This window comes from Lucilia sericata, unplaced genomic scaffold, assembly GCF_015586225.1.
Source record: "Lucilia sericata isolate MDLA Ls3-8-SP2 unplaced genomic scaffold, ASM1558622v1 Contig000079F_arrow, whole genome shotgun sequence".
Classification (NCBI taxonomy): domain Eukaryota; kingdom Metazoa; phylum Arthropoda; class Insecta; order Diptera; family Calliphoridae; genus Lucilia; species Lucilia sericata.
The window spans coordinates 710,344-723,762 of record NW_023994112.1 but is presented as its reverse complement, the minus strand read 5'-3'; the positions used below and the strand labels follow the sequence as shown (position 1 = coordinate 723,762).

Here is a 13,419-nt window from a genome sequence, read left to right as displayed (position 1 = left end):
AACTGTTTTTGACATCAATGTGTACTAAATGCAAAAACTGAATACATGGAAAATTTTGTTGGTTGTCGAACTGACACCACCTTGTGTGAATTCGCCTTAATACATGTGTTTACAAAAATTGTAAACATTGTGACCGCTTGAAATTTTGTTAATTTAATTTTTATTTTATTTAAATAAAAATAAAATTAAAATTGAATTTTTAAAATAAGATTAACCTGTTAAAAACAAATTTAATAAAACCATAAATATAAAAAAGAAAAAATGCAGACTATACGAGAATTTACGCGCAAAACAAAAAGGGGCAACATTTTAAAAGTGAGTGATAATAAAAATTAAAAAAATAATTATAATTAATAAATTTATTATATTTCAAAACAAAATTAGATTGTGCGGGAACATTATTTGCGTATAGATTTGGGTTGTGGCTCTGATTTGTGTAATGCCTGTCAACAGGAGGAAGCCGGTGTACAATTACGCTCTGATCGTATGGTCCGCTCTACTTTGTTCAATTTCCCCCATTATTTGGTTTTGGATACCAATGTAGTACTACAACAAATGGATGCTTTAGAGGAGGATGCTATAAAAAATGTTATAGTATTATCTACGGTTTTAAATGAAGTGAAACATCGTAGCACCACTGTCTACAAAAGATTCCATGAAGTTGTACAGCATAAGCCACGTGGTTTCTTTGTGTTTGTCAATGAACACCACAAGTAAGGAAGGACGCACATGAATTTGTAATCATTTAATATATTTTTATTCAATTTTCTAGAGATACTTACGTAGAACGTCAGCCAGGTGAATCGGCCAATGATCGTAACGATCGCGCCATACGTTTTGCCACCAATTGGTATGATTCTCACATCTTGGAGGCCCAAGAGAAGAAATCATTTAAGAAGAATGCCCCAAAGGGAGATAAAACTCGTGTAGTTTTAATAACAGACGATGCTGCCAATAAGGAAAAGGCTGAAAAGGAAGGTATTCTAGTGGCTACTGCAGAGGAATATATTAAATCTTTGGTGGATTATCCCATGTTGGTTGATAAATTGGCTCGTAAGAGTTTTGAAAATGAAAAGGAATCACTGCCTTTGTTCCCCGTTCACCTTAGTCCATCGGAAATCCTGGAGGGCATAAGGAATAATCGTCTCCTGCAGGGTTCTTTCCAGGCATCAAGGGAAAATTTCCTTGAGGGTGCCGTAAGAGTGGAGAGTTATGAAAATCCGGTTAGTTTAAAATAATTTTAAAAGAAACGAATCAAATAATTTTTAATATAATAATTTACCTCTGCTATAGATTTTAATACAAGGACGCGAGGCTCTAAATCGTGCTGTTGATGGTGATCTTGTGGCCATAGAACTGTTGCCCGAATCCGAATGGTCAGCTCCTAGTGAAATTGTACTAGAGGAATCTGAAGTAGTAGATGCTGGCGATGAGCCGGGAACAACACCGGAAGAAATTCTAGCTGCTGCTGCATTGGAAGCCTCAACAACGGCCCAAAAGACTCCTACAGCCAAAGTTGTGGGTATTATTAGACGCAAACGACGACAATACTGTGGTATTCTACAACCCAGTCATATGCTTAATGCAACAAGACACATATTTGTGCCAGCCGATCGTAAAGCTCCTCGCATACGTATCGAAACCAGGCAAGCAGAAAAATTACAAAATCAAAGAATCATTGTGGCCATAGATACATGGCCAAGATCGTCGCGCTATCCTCATGGTCACTTTGTTAGATCGTTGGGTCCTCTGGGAGATGTAGAAACCGAAAATGAGGTTATTTTGCTGGAACATGATGTGCCGCATAGTAAATTTTCGGAAGAAGTTTTAAGTTTCCTGCCACAGATGCCTTGGGAAATTACCAAAGAGGTAAGGAATATTTTAAAATAACTATAAATAAATTCGTTGATAAATTTTTTCTCAAAACAGGATTACGAAAAACGTGTGGATCTAAGAGATTTATATATATGCTCTGTTGATCCTCCAGGCTGTACAGATATTGATGACGCTTTGCATTGTCGTGATTTGCCCAATGGCAACTTGGAAGTTGGTGTCCATATAGCCGATGTTAGTCATTTCATACGTCCCGGCAATGCTTTGGACAAGGAGGCTGCCTCTCGTGGTACTACCGTCTATTTGGTGGGTAAACGTATTGATATGGTGCCTGAATTGTTAAGTTCGAATTTGTGTTCTTTGGTGGGTGGCCAAGAGCGTTTTGCTTTCTCTTGTATATGGGAAATGGATCATAAGGCAAATATTATAAATAAACGTTTCCATAAGAGTATTATCAAATCAAAATCGGCCATGACTTATGAAATGGCTCAAATTATTATTGATGATGCTACGCAAAATAATGAAATTGCCAAATCTTTGCGTAATTTGAATCGTTTGGCGAAGATTCTCAAGAAAAGACGTATGGATAATGGGTAAGTGTAATGTTTAGAAACCTTTCTTTTTTTAATAAATCTTTCTGCGAAGAAAATTTTGTTAAAAAGTTAAGGTTTAAAATTTTTTTACTTAAAATATAAAATTGATGATTGATTTAATCTAGTGTTGACTGATAGATATACTCTTTCTGTAGAGTTAACTTAAAGTTACTAAATTCTTATAAAAAAATTGTTAAAAAATATAAAATACTTTCCTATTTTAGTGCCCTAGTTTTAGCCTCACCAGAAATTCGATTCCAAGTCGATAGTGAGACACATGAGCCTTTGGAAGTAGAAGCCAAACAATTGCGTGATACCAACTCAATGGTAGAAGAATTCATGTTGTTGGCCAACATAACAGTGGCCGAACATATAGCAAACGAATTCCCCGAATGTGCCATGTTGAGAAGACATCCCAAACCTCCCACCAGCAACTTTGATCCACTTATTAAAGCAGCACAAAATCAAGGTTTTGAAATTAAAACGGAAACTGGTTTAGAATTGGCCAAATCTTTGGATGAATGCGTTAAACCAGACAATCCTTATTTCAATACTATGATACGTATTCTCGCCACTAGATGTATGATGCAGGCTTTGTATTTCATAAGTGGTACATTGCAGAAGGATCAATTTGCTCATTATGGTTTAGCGGCTGACATTTATACACATTTTACCTCGCCCATTAGAAGGTAGGAATTTATATTATTAAGCAATTAAAATATTTTTAATTTCAATTGGTTTTTGTCGTTTTTATAGATATTCAGATATTATAGTACATCGTTTATTGGCGGCTTCCATAGGTGCCGATAGCACATATGCCCAATTGTTGGATAAGAAATCCAATGAAGAACTTTGTCAAAACTTAAATTATCGCAACAAAATGGCTCAATATGCTGGTCGTGCTTCGGTGGGTCTTAATACCCATCTATTTTTCCGTGGCAAAGTTCAACACGAAGAAGGGTATGGTTCTATTAATTTCCATTAAACGCGCTGGTTTTAATAAAAACACTTTGGTTTTTTTCTTTTAGTTACATATTATTTGTGCGCAAAAATGCTTTGCAGGTGCTTATACCCAAATTCGGTTTAGAGGGCACGGTTTATTTAAATTCTTTAAAAGACGATGCAAAAAAACTACCCGGAAATGTTACATTTACATTTAATGAAGAGGTAAACTATTTAAATACTATACCCTAATATCAATTGCCAAAAAATAATCATTTAATTCTATACTTTCTACAGGACTATACACAACGTTGCGGTAATGTAATATTCCATGCCTTTGATCCCGTCACAGTACGTTTAAGCTTGGATTCCACAAATGTTCAGCATGAAAAACTGGTCTTCGAATTGGTTAAACCTTATATTAAAGGCTTTAGTGTAGAGCCTGAAGAAACCGGTGAAGCAGTGAAGGAAAATAATGACGTAGAGATGTCAACGGCTCCTCCACAAAAGAAAAGCAAAAAATCAAAACAAAATAAAAATAAATAAAATAAAATATTCTTAAATGAATGTTTTTTATTCAAATATATAGTACTAAGCTAAAACTGGACTAAACAATTTGTAGTAGAAATAATAAATCACAGATTCGTATATGCCACGAATAAATACATTTGTTTCATTAACATCATACGACATTAACATCATCAACAACAATTACAAATTGTAAAAAGCCTTTGGTCACACAATTTTTAAAGTCAATGTTTTGTTAGCTTCTTAAATTTCATTTATAAACGATTCCCTATCGTTGTTTCGATAGGGAAATTAATAACAAAAAAATATATATCAGAATAAAGGAATGATTGAAGCAAAGAAATGTTAATGTTTGTATAATTAAGTTTACAATTAAAACAAGCAAGCAGCGTATTTGCATATTAATTTGCAATTTTTTTTTAATTTCTACATTACTTTTAGCTAATAACCCCAAGACTTCAGTTAGCTGCTTTAGGTTCCATAGAACGGGCGTGATTTAGACATACAACGGATTTTTAAATTTTTTTGTTAAAGAAAAGTGAAAATTTTATTAAACTATTTTAAGGACTAATTTTATAAGAAAAATATTATTAAACACTATGGATGGAAATGCAGAATACTATGGTGATGGTAAGTTAACTACGACAATAACGAAATATACAGATAAATTACATTACAACTAAATTTAGAGAAAAGTGGTAAAATAAACTGTAAATATAATTTTTTATATTTAAACCAAATAAAACATTTTCTTTTTTTCTTACCTTTCAATTTTAAATAAAAAAAATCTACTACAAAAGTTATAAAAAAAGAGTTGCGCATAATGGAACAAATATCCAAGACTAGATTTGATAAAATTAAAAATTTCATTAAAAAATTCGAAATTTCTTTAAAAATTTACAATTTTACTAAAAAAAATAAATTTTTACTAAAAAAAACAAAATTTTAAAACAATTTCAAAAACTTAAAATCGAAAATTCCATTAAAAATTTGAAATTGTTTTAAAAGTTTGAAATTTTACTAAAAATTCAATACTTAATTACAATTTGAAAATATCCTTTAAAATTTGAATACGAAATTGAAATTTGCTTACAAATTTAAAATTTCACAAAATTCAAAATTTTATACAATTTCAAAAACTTTTAAAAAAAAAAAAATAATTTTCATGTTAAATTGAAATTTTTTACTAAAAATCCAAAATATTAAAAATATTTTTAAAATTTTTAAATTTCACTAAAAATTCATAATTTTAATACACGACATAATTTAATTTAAAAATCCAAAATTTTACTAGATTAGGTAAGGTTGATAGGAGGAAGGGGCTTGATATGCGCTCATTTTCAAAACAAAAACTTTATATAGTGATTCATGACGATATTATCGACCTGGTCATAATTCCTAAGAATTTTCCAAGTAGTGTTCGTGAGGGATGTTATATCCGAATATTATCACTCCCAAAATATTTGGATCTAATTTCGACCAAAGCCTGGCAATGCCAAAGAAAGTGTTCCAGAATTTCAATGTCCTCTCCACAAGATCTACATTAATTTATCCTGTGTGTCCAACTCAAAATACATACCATCATACTTACCTCAGACTTGCTCATTTTGAAGATGCTTCTCGTCCAGTTCTTATTAGGGTCGCCCCATAGGATTCTTGTGGTTGTACCCACCCGCCCTCGTTACGTCGAATGGTTTTGAGTTCCCTTGCAAATAAAGCAAGTAAATAGGTTCTTTCGTTGCCGACTACTCGCGAGTGGCCTGGTACACACATGAGTTAAAATTTAACTCTGTGAGAGTATTTGGATAAAATTTCTTACAATCCAATACGGTCTTAGATTTAACCTTATTACCTGATATCGTCCTAATTTTCTTCTGGCTGTTGGTAAATATGTTAACCCCTGTTGGCGCCATATTTATTGTAATAAAATGTACGCATTCCGATATTGGTCGGACTTCTACCAAAAATTTAATATTTTATCCGGTTGTTTAAGGATAAATTCAATTCATGTTTTACTCGATTAACCGAATACTTTTACTACTATAAACCGGCTAAGCCAAAACCTTAAATAATTATTTGTCGAATAAACTGAATTAAAACCAAACCCTTAATAAATGAGTATCCTAGTGTTTACCATCAGCTCTTGTTTTTTTAAACATTTGACCTTTGACCCTGCAGGTTTTTATATTATGAATTCGTTATATTAAAATTTATACTGAAGTAAAAATATTGACCTAATTATTTACTAACTCTTTTCAATGAATAAATTTGTAAAATCATAAATCTGTGTCGAAACTATGAGAGTGATAATTCGTTTTTCGTCGTTTAACTTCGTGTAATTTAATAAAAAATATTTCATAAATCATTTTCTTAATCCAAATAAAATCTTATTTCAGTTACTGACGACTTACCCGATGATGTACACGATCCCATTTATTTGGATAGCTATAGAAGATCTATACATCAACCCACAGACTTTTGGGATAAATTGGGACATTTGTTAGACTGGATGCGACCATGGGATCGTGTATTAGATAATTCTAATCCTCCTTTTACGAAATGGTATGTTGGAGGTTATCTTAACGCCTGCTACAACGCCGTTGATCGTCATGTTAAACAAGGGAAAGGCAGTAAAGTAGCTATCATACATGATAGTCCTTTGACTAATACTGTACGACATGTAACCTATCAGGAATTATATGATGAGGTAGGAGTTACTGTAACTTTTTCTTAAGCTTGAGTTTATATCGTATCCATATTTATAGATTACCAAACTAGCCGGTGGAATGGCTAATTTGGGCGTAAAAAGAGGAGACAAAGTTGTCATCTATATGCCTCGTATACCTGAAACCATAATGGCTATGCTGGCTACTGTACGTTTGGGTGCAGTGCATTCTGTGGTATTTGGTGGTTTTGCTGCCAATGAATTGTGTGCTCGCATAGAACATGCTGAACCTAAACTTGTTATTGCTGCCAATTGTGGCGTGGAACCGGGAAAGATTATTTCGTATATAGATATTTTACACAACGCAATCAACATGTCTAAATGGAAGCCAGATTGCAATATTATTTTCCAACGCACTAATGTTTTGCAATCGACTTTAAATACTAAAACCGATATTGATTGGATGACTGTACAAAATTTAGGCGAACCCGTAGATTGTGTACCAGTAGAGGCTAATGATCCTCTTTATATACTTTATACATCGGGCACCACAGATAAACCCAAAGGAGTACAAAGACCTACAGGTGGTCATTTGGTGACATTGATGTATACCATGAAAGCTTTCTATGGCTTGAATACCGATGATGTTTGGTGGGGAGCCTCAGATTTTGGTTGGGTAGTAGGACATTCTTATATATGTTATGGTCCTTTATTATACGGAGCCACCACTGTTTTATATGAAGGAAAACCTGATAGAACACCAGATCCTGGACAGTATTTTCGGTAGGTTAAAAGAAAATTAAAAATGTTCCTACCTAATAATTGTCCACTTTCATGTTTTCCAGCATTATTGATCAGCACAAAGTTGCTTCACTATTTTCAGTACCCACCGCTTTTCGCGTCTTACGTCGTGTAGATCCCGAATCCAAATTTGGTCGCAAATACTCTTTAAAATCTTTACGTTCCATTTTTATAGCCGGCGAACATTGCGATTTGGAAACGATGAATTGGATTGAGAATACCTTTAAAGTACCGGTTTTAAATAATTGGTGGCAAACAGAGACTGGATCTCCTGTAACAGGCACATGTTTAGGATTTAGACACAATTTAAATGTGCCACAATTTACAACTGGTTTACCTTTTATAGGATACAATAGTAAGTTTATAAACATATTTTTGGAAATATATTTTAAGGTTTTGTAATTATTAAATTTTAGTTAAAGTTGTACAACCTGATGGTAGCGAATGCGAGGCAAATAAATTAGGTAGAATTGTTTTTAAATTACCATTGCCACCTGGCAATATGTCCACTTTGTATGGAAATGATGAACTTTTTAAGAAATTATATTTCACTAAATTTCCGGTAAGTAGGCCATTTATTAAAATGTATAAATTATTCCTATATACATTAACCTTTCTATACCCGCAACAAAAAACTGAAACACTTATACCAACGTCGGTCTATATTTTAACTGAAATTTATTAAAACCATTTCGTGGATATAAAGATTATTGTGTATAACTGGTCTCGCCCTTGCTCGGGTATAGGAAGGTTAAGCATAACGCTCTAATTGCAAACAATTTCAAAACATACCATACTATATACATATTTCTATTATACCTTTCAGGGTTACTATGACACCATGGATGCCGGTTACAAAGATGAGAACGGCTATATATTCGTTACAGCCAGAGCAGATGATATAATTAACGTTGCGGGTCATCGTATTTCTACTCAATCTCTTGAAGACGCCGTCCTCCGTCACCCCGATGTTGTGGATGCAGCCGTATTTGGTGTACCCGAATCCACTAAGGGTCAAGTGCCACTTTGTCTATATATTCCACGAGATAATTGCTTAAAAACTAGTGCCAAATTATCGGCAGAAATTGTACAGAAAATACGAGATGTTGTTGGTCCCATAGCTTCATTTCGTTTAGTAGCACCTGTTAAAGCATTACCACGCACCCGTTCTGGCAAAACCATGCGTAAAGTTTTGGCAGATTTTGCTAAAAATGAATTAGTAGTTTTACCCGCAACTATAGAAGATCCCACTGTATTTGGCGATATACGTAGAGCTCTACAATGTTTGGGCTATGCCATGAACACCCCTGAGCCCATAATGATCAATCCAAATTAATATTTAATAACATTTTGTGGAATGTTTAATTTTAGTTTGTTATAAAATGTTTAGTTTAACATTATAAAAAAATAATAATAAAATCACATACATACATATACAGTGGAAAACTAAAGAAACCAAGCAAATTCGTGTCAATTTAATTTCTATTTAAGTTCAAAAACAAATCAACTGGAAAATAACAATTTTATGCGAAATTTATTCAAAATATCTGCACATGTACGCTTTCATAATAATAGTTCTATAGACTTTAGCCTACTCCCTAAAGTAAACAAGTTAAGAGTGCTATATTCGGCTGTGCCGAATCTTAAATACTCTCCACCAGCAAGCTATTTTTAATTAAAACCCATTTAGCTATCAAATTTTTACATAACTTGACAAAATTGTTGTTTCCGTATTGATATGCATATGTCAATCAAATTTTAATTAAGTCCAGAAAAATTTATATTAATAGGCCAGTTCGAAAACATTTTAATATAATTATATATCTATACACTGATATAATCATTTAATAACGAATTAAGTGGTGTTAAATGATTTTCAGAAATAATCCTTGTACGGGAGCTAAGACAACTTATGGACCGTTCCGAAAAAAATTCCGTTGAATGATTTATATGCTCACAACACATATTCAAGTCGAATTTTATAGAATTTTATGAAATATATGCGTTTAAGTGATTTTCGGAAGTGGACCTTATATGGGAGCTATGACCAATTATGGGCCTATCCGGAAAAAACTTTCATAGAGTGATTCATATTTAGACAAAAAATATTTGTGTCGAATTTTATAAAGATAGCTTTATTTGACAATGAAATATGTGCTTTTAAGTGATTTTCGGAAGTGGGCCTTATATGGGAGCTATGACCAATAATGGTCCGATCCGTAAAAAATTTAGTAGAATGATTTGTATGTACGCAAAACATATCTGTGTCGATTTTAACACAATAGCTTTATTTATCAATGAAATATGTGCGTTTAGGTGATTTTCGGAAGTGGACCTTATATGGGAGCTATGACCAATTGTGGACCGACTGAGATCTACGTTGATATTATGATTTCTGTTTACATTATATTGGCATGTACAAAATTTTGTGTTGATACCGATATATTTGAGGGAGTTATTAACGATAAACCAATTTCCGGGAATATATACTTTTGTATGGGGGCTATGGGAAATATTGGATCGATTGTAAAGATTTTGAACATAATTAATCACTGCCTTGAAAAAATAATGTGTGACAAAATTCATCGCAATATCTTTGGTAGTTTCTGAGAAAACTTCAAAAGAATTAGGAAAAAACATTTTTTTTCGAGGTAGTCTGAAATTTTTACTCATAAGTTATTACGTTGTGAACCGATTTTGCTGATTTTCAATACCAAACTGCTTAGGATAATAATAAATATTTTAAGTGAATTTGGTTCATTTCCTTTGCTTAGTTTTAACATGAACGTGTTTTAGGCAGACAGACAGACAGACAGACGGACATAGCTAAATCGACTCAGAATTTCATAAGGACCAAGAATATATATACTTTGTTGGGTCTTAAATGAATATTTCTTGGTGTTACACATGGAACGACAAACTTATATATACCCTCTATCACCACTGATGGTGGTGTAGGGTATAAAAAGTCAAATATCTTGCCACACGTACATATAACATTCAAACTATTTAAAAATCAAATAGTAATTTATTTATTTAAATTTTATGCAAATACTATATTGATTGATTGGAACTAGAAAAAAGTAGTTGTACTTTGGAGACTTTTAAAGTTTAGAAACGAAATTTTAAAATGTTTACAAAAAATAAACTTTGGCATTTTAAATCGTTGCACAAATTAAAATTAAAATTTTATATGTATAGATAGTTTAGTTTCAGATTAGCTTTTTTTATTCCGATTTGTAAAGTCAAAACATAAAGATCAAATAATTTCCACTATTTTATAATCACCTAGTTCAGTCACATTCTCTTATATTGGTTAATGACGAATATTCACTTTGTAATGCAGAGCGAATACTTTAGTTATCCAAAATAGTCTAGAACGTGGACACTTAAAATTCGTTTTATTTTATATGTACGTACTTCAGAATAAATAATAAAGTCTTTCATATAGTTTAGTATAGTTTTAGAAAATTTCATCAAATATTTCAATGCGATATCCCTTTTCTTGTTGTAAACGTAAAAACTAAAACTTATGTTTTCACGAATAAAAGACCTCTACTATCTAAAAATCTGCTCTAACTTTTCACATCGCTTGATTTGTTTAAATGTTATATAAAAAATAGTAAAATGTCTTAATACATTTAAAAGTCATCTTTCTCGAAGCGACTTTTTTGGATTATGCCAGTCTTGTAGTAAATGAGCGATATGTACATTAGTGATATAGGTTAGGTTGATAGGAGGATGTAACTACATCAAATCCGAAGAAATACACCTAGGCAACTATCGGGCCTAGTGTGCGCTGCTTTTCATGGAAAATGTTTGTTGGTAAAAACAAAAACCTTATATAGTATTCACTTAATGTATTATTGTCCGATGTTCAGAAACTCAGTTTCCTGGACGCAATTCCTAAGAATTTTCCAATCAGTACACAGAGGCAAAAAATATACACGCCTGGTACCAAATTGACACCAAATGTTTTAATAACATCCGTTGTCAAGTATATACATACATACAACAACAACATGTAATGTAGACCACACAACTTTGTCAACATTGCAACAAATCGTTGTCGCAATCTAAACTTTATGCACATCCGTTGTCTAAATGTTAACAAACGTGATAAGCTCACTATGTACAACGCATTATGAGCTTACCACGTTTGTTAACTTTAAGACAACGGATGTGCATAAAGTTTAGTTAAAAGTTCACGCACCAAATGACTTCTCGTCTGTTTTTTTAATCAGTTTTTGAAGACCCCATATATCTTCTAAGTCCAAATCTTAGATAATTCAATTAGATATGCTTTTAAAACCAGTAAAATCGGTCCATAATACAGTGCACTCGCGGTAACGTGAACTAATTAAAACCAAGGGAGTTCATGTTAGCGAAATTGTTCACGTTAGCGATTGTCAAATTTCATGAAAAAAATGTGAAATTTTAATTTATAAATCTGTATTTTACACACTTGAGCGTGATATTCTTTTATTATTATTTATATTATTATAATATAAAACTAAAATTTTATTAAAATCCATTTTCTTTTAACATTAGACCACTTACAGGCCAATTCCTATCACGCATTCGGAGAAACCAACGGTAAAGAGTTTTTTCATTAACTGGAAGTTCTGATGATTTTAAAGTTTGTCTTTTTCCCGGTCCTTGGTATGTGTTGTTTGCACAACTCAAAATTGCTTCTTTTTATACCCTACACCACTTTAGTGGGGAGGGTATATTGTGTTTGTGCTGATGTTTGTAACGCACAATAATATTGGTCCTATACCCACCTTAAAGTATACCAATCGGCTTAGAATCATTTTCTGAGTCGGTTTAGCTATGTCCGTCCGTCCATGTAAACTTTGTAATCAAACTACAGGCCGCAATTTTGAAGATAATTGAATGAAATTTGGTACATGATCTTCTATTGTCCCAGGGACAAACCCTATTGAAAATGGTTAAGATCGGTCCATTATTTCACCTAGCCCCCATACAACTATACCCCCCAAAAAGGGTTGGAAACATTGTAATCAAACTACAGGTCGAAATTTTGGAGATAATTCAATGAAATTTGGCACATGATCTTTTATGGTACTGTAGACAAAGCCTATTGAAAATGGTTAACATCGGTCCATTATTTCACCTAGGCCCCATAGAATTGAACCCGCCAAATAGGGCTTTTAAGTTCATAATTATGCTTAATATACTCGTATCTCGACAAAAAGCTGCAAAACCAAGTTCTATACTAGTCTTGATGACCCTGATAAAATTTTTAATTATAGGGCCTCATTTGACCCTTAGCCCCTCTAAAAAGCCCCATCAAAATTTTACTTAAATATCCACAGTTTTATTAAACTGTAAACGGCTTCAGTATATCTGAGGCAAGGTACAATTCAACTTAAATGCTTTATTATGAAAACCACATCACATTTTATTCGTATACAGGTGTAGGGTAATATATGGACGGCGTCGCCCGACTATAACTTCTTACTTGTTTCTTTTTAATACTGCATATTGTTGACTTAGCGACATTATACTTTTTTGATAAACTAGTCACACTTGTTCCTCTTTGCAAACTATCTAAAATGTCTGCCTTTTCTTTTAACTGCAAACATTAAGATTTTTTTACACTCATAACTTCAAATTTCTTTGCCATATAAACAAAATAACTTAGGGGATATACATTCATTTATATAAGGAGATTCCCAAAATTTTAAAATTCGAATTTAATGAATGGATTTCAATGTTGTCTACATGCTTAGAAAACATATACATATTGTGAAAAAAATTGTTCACCTTATAGAGCTTTCTGTGTTTGTTCACGTTACAGAGTAGTCAATGTAAAAAACATCTTGTTCACGTTAGGCGGTGTTCACGTTAGGCGGTGTTCACGTTACCGCGAGTGCACTGTAATTGGAAATATGATCGAAATAAAAATGATCAACAAATTATTTTTTATGGACTTTTTGATTAGAAGATGTAAAATAGCATATTCCAGTTAAAATCAAAAAATCCTGTGATGTGACGAGTCGACATGGGAAAAAGTAGACTTTTTCATCTATT

The 13,419-nt window shown here is 32.6% G+C and overlaps 2 protein-coding genes across 2 annotated transcripts; both read left to right on the top strand.

Moving 5' to 3' along the window:
- The first annotated feature begins 50 nt into the window (after window positions 1-50).
- LOC119616549 (exosome complex exonuclease RRP44) lies at window positions 51-4,031 on the top strand. Its single transcript, XM_037972965.1, has 9 exons — window positions 51-315; window positions 385-713; window positions 773-1,223; window positions 1,294-1,869; window positions 1,930-2,426; window positions 2,651-3,115; window positions 3,183-3,386; window positions 3,455-3,593; window positions 3,666-4,031. The coding sequence occupies exons 1-9, from the start codon at window positions 262-264 to the stop codon at window positions 3,912-3,914; spliced, it is 2,964 nt and encodes a 987-aa protein (XP_037828893.1). The 5' UTR covers window positions 51-261; the 3' UTR covers window positions 3,915-4,031.
- Window positions 4,032-4,326: 295 nt separating this feature from the next.
- Window positions 4,327-8,817, top strand: LOC119616550 (acyl-CoA synthetase short-chain family member 3, mitochondrial). The gene is made up of 6 exons (XM_037972966.1): window positions 4,327-4,526; window positions 6,293-6,603; window positions 6,662-7,344; window positions 7,407-7,717; window positions 7,779-7,924; window positions 8,189-8,817. Exons 1-6 carry the CDS (start codon window positions 4,496-4,498, stop codon window positions 8,696-8,698), a joined length of 1,992 nt encoding a protein of 663 aa, XP_037828894.1. The 5' UTR covers window positions 4,327-4,495; the 3' UTR covers window positions 8,699-8,817.
- Window positions 8,818-13,419: the final 4,602 nt, after the last annotated feature.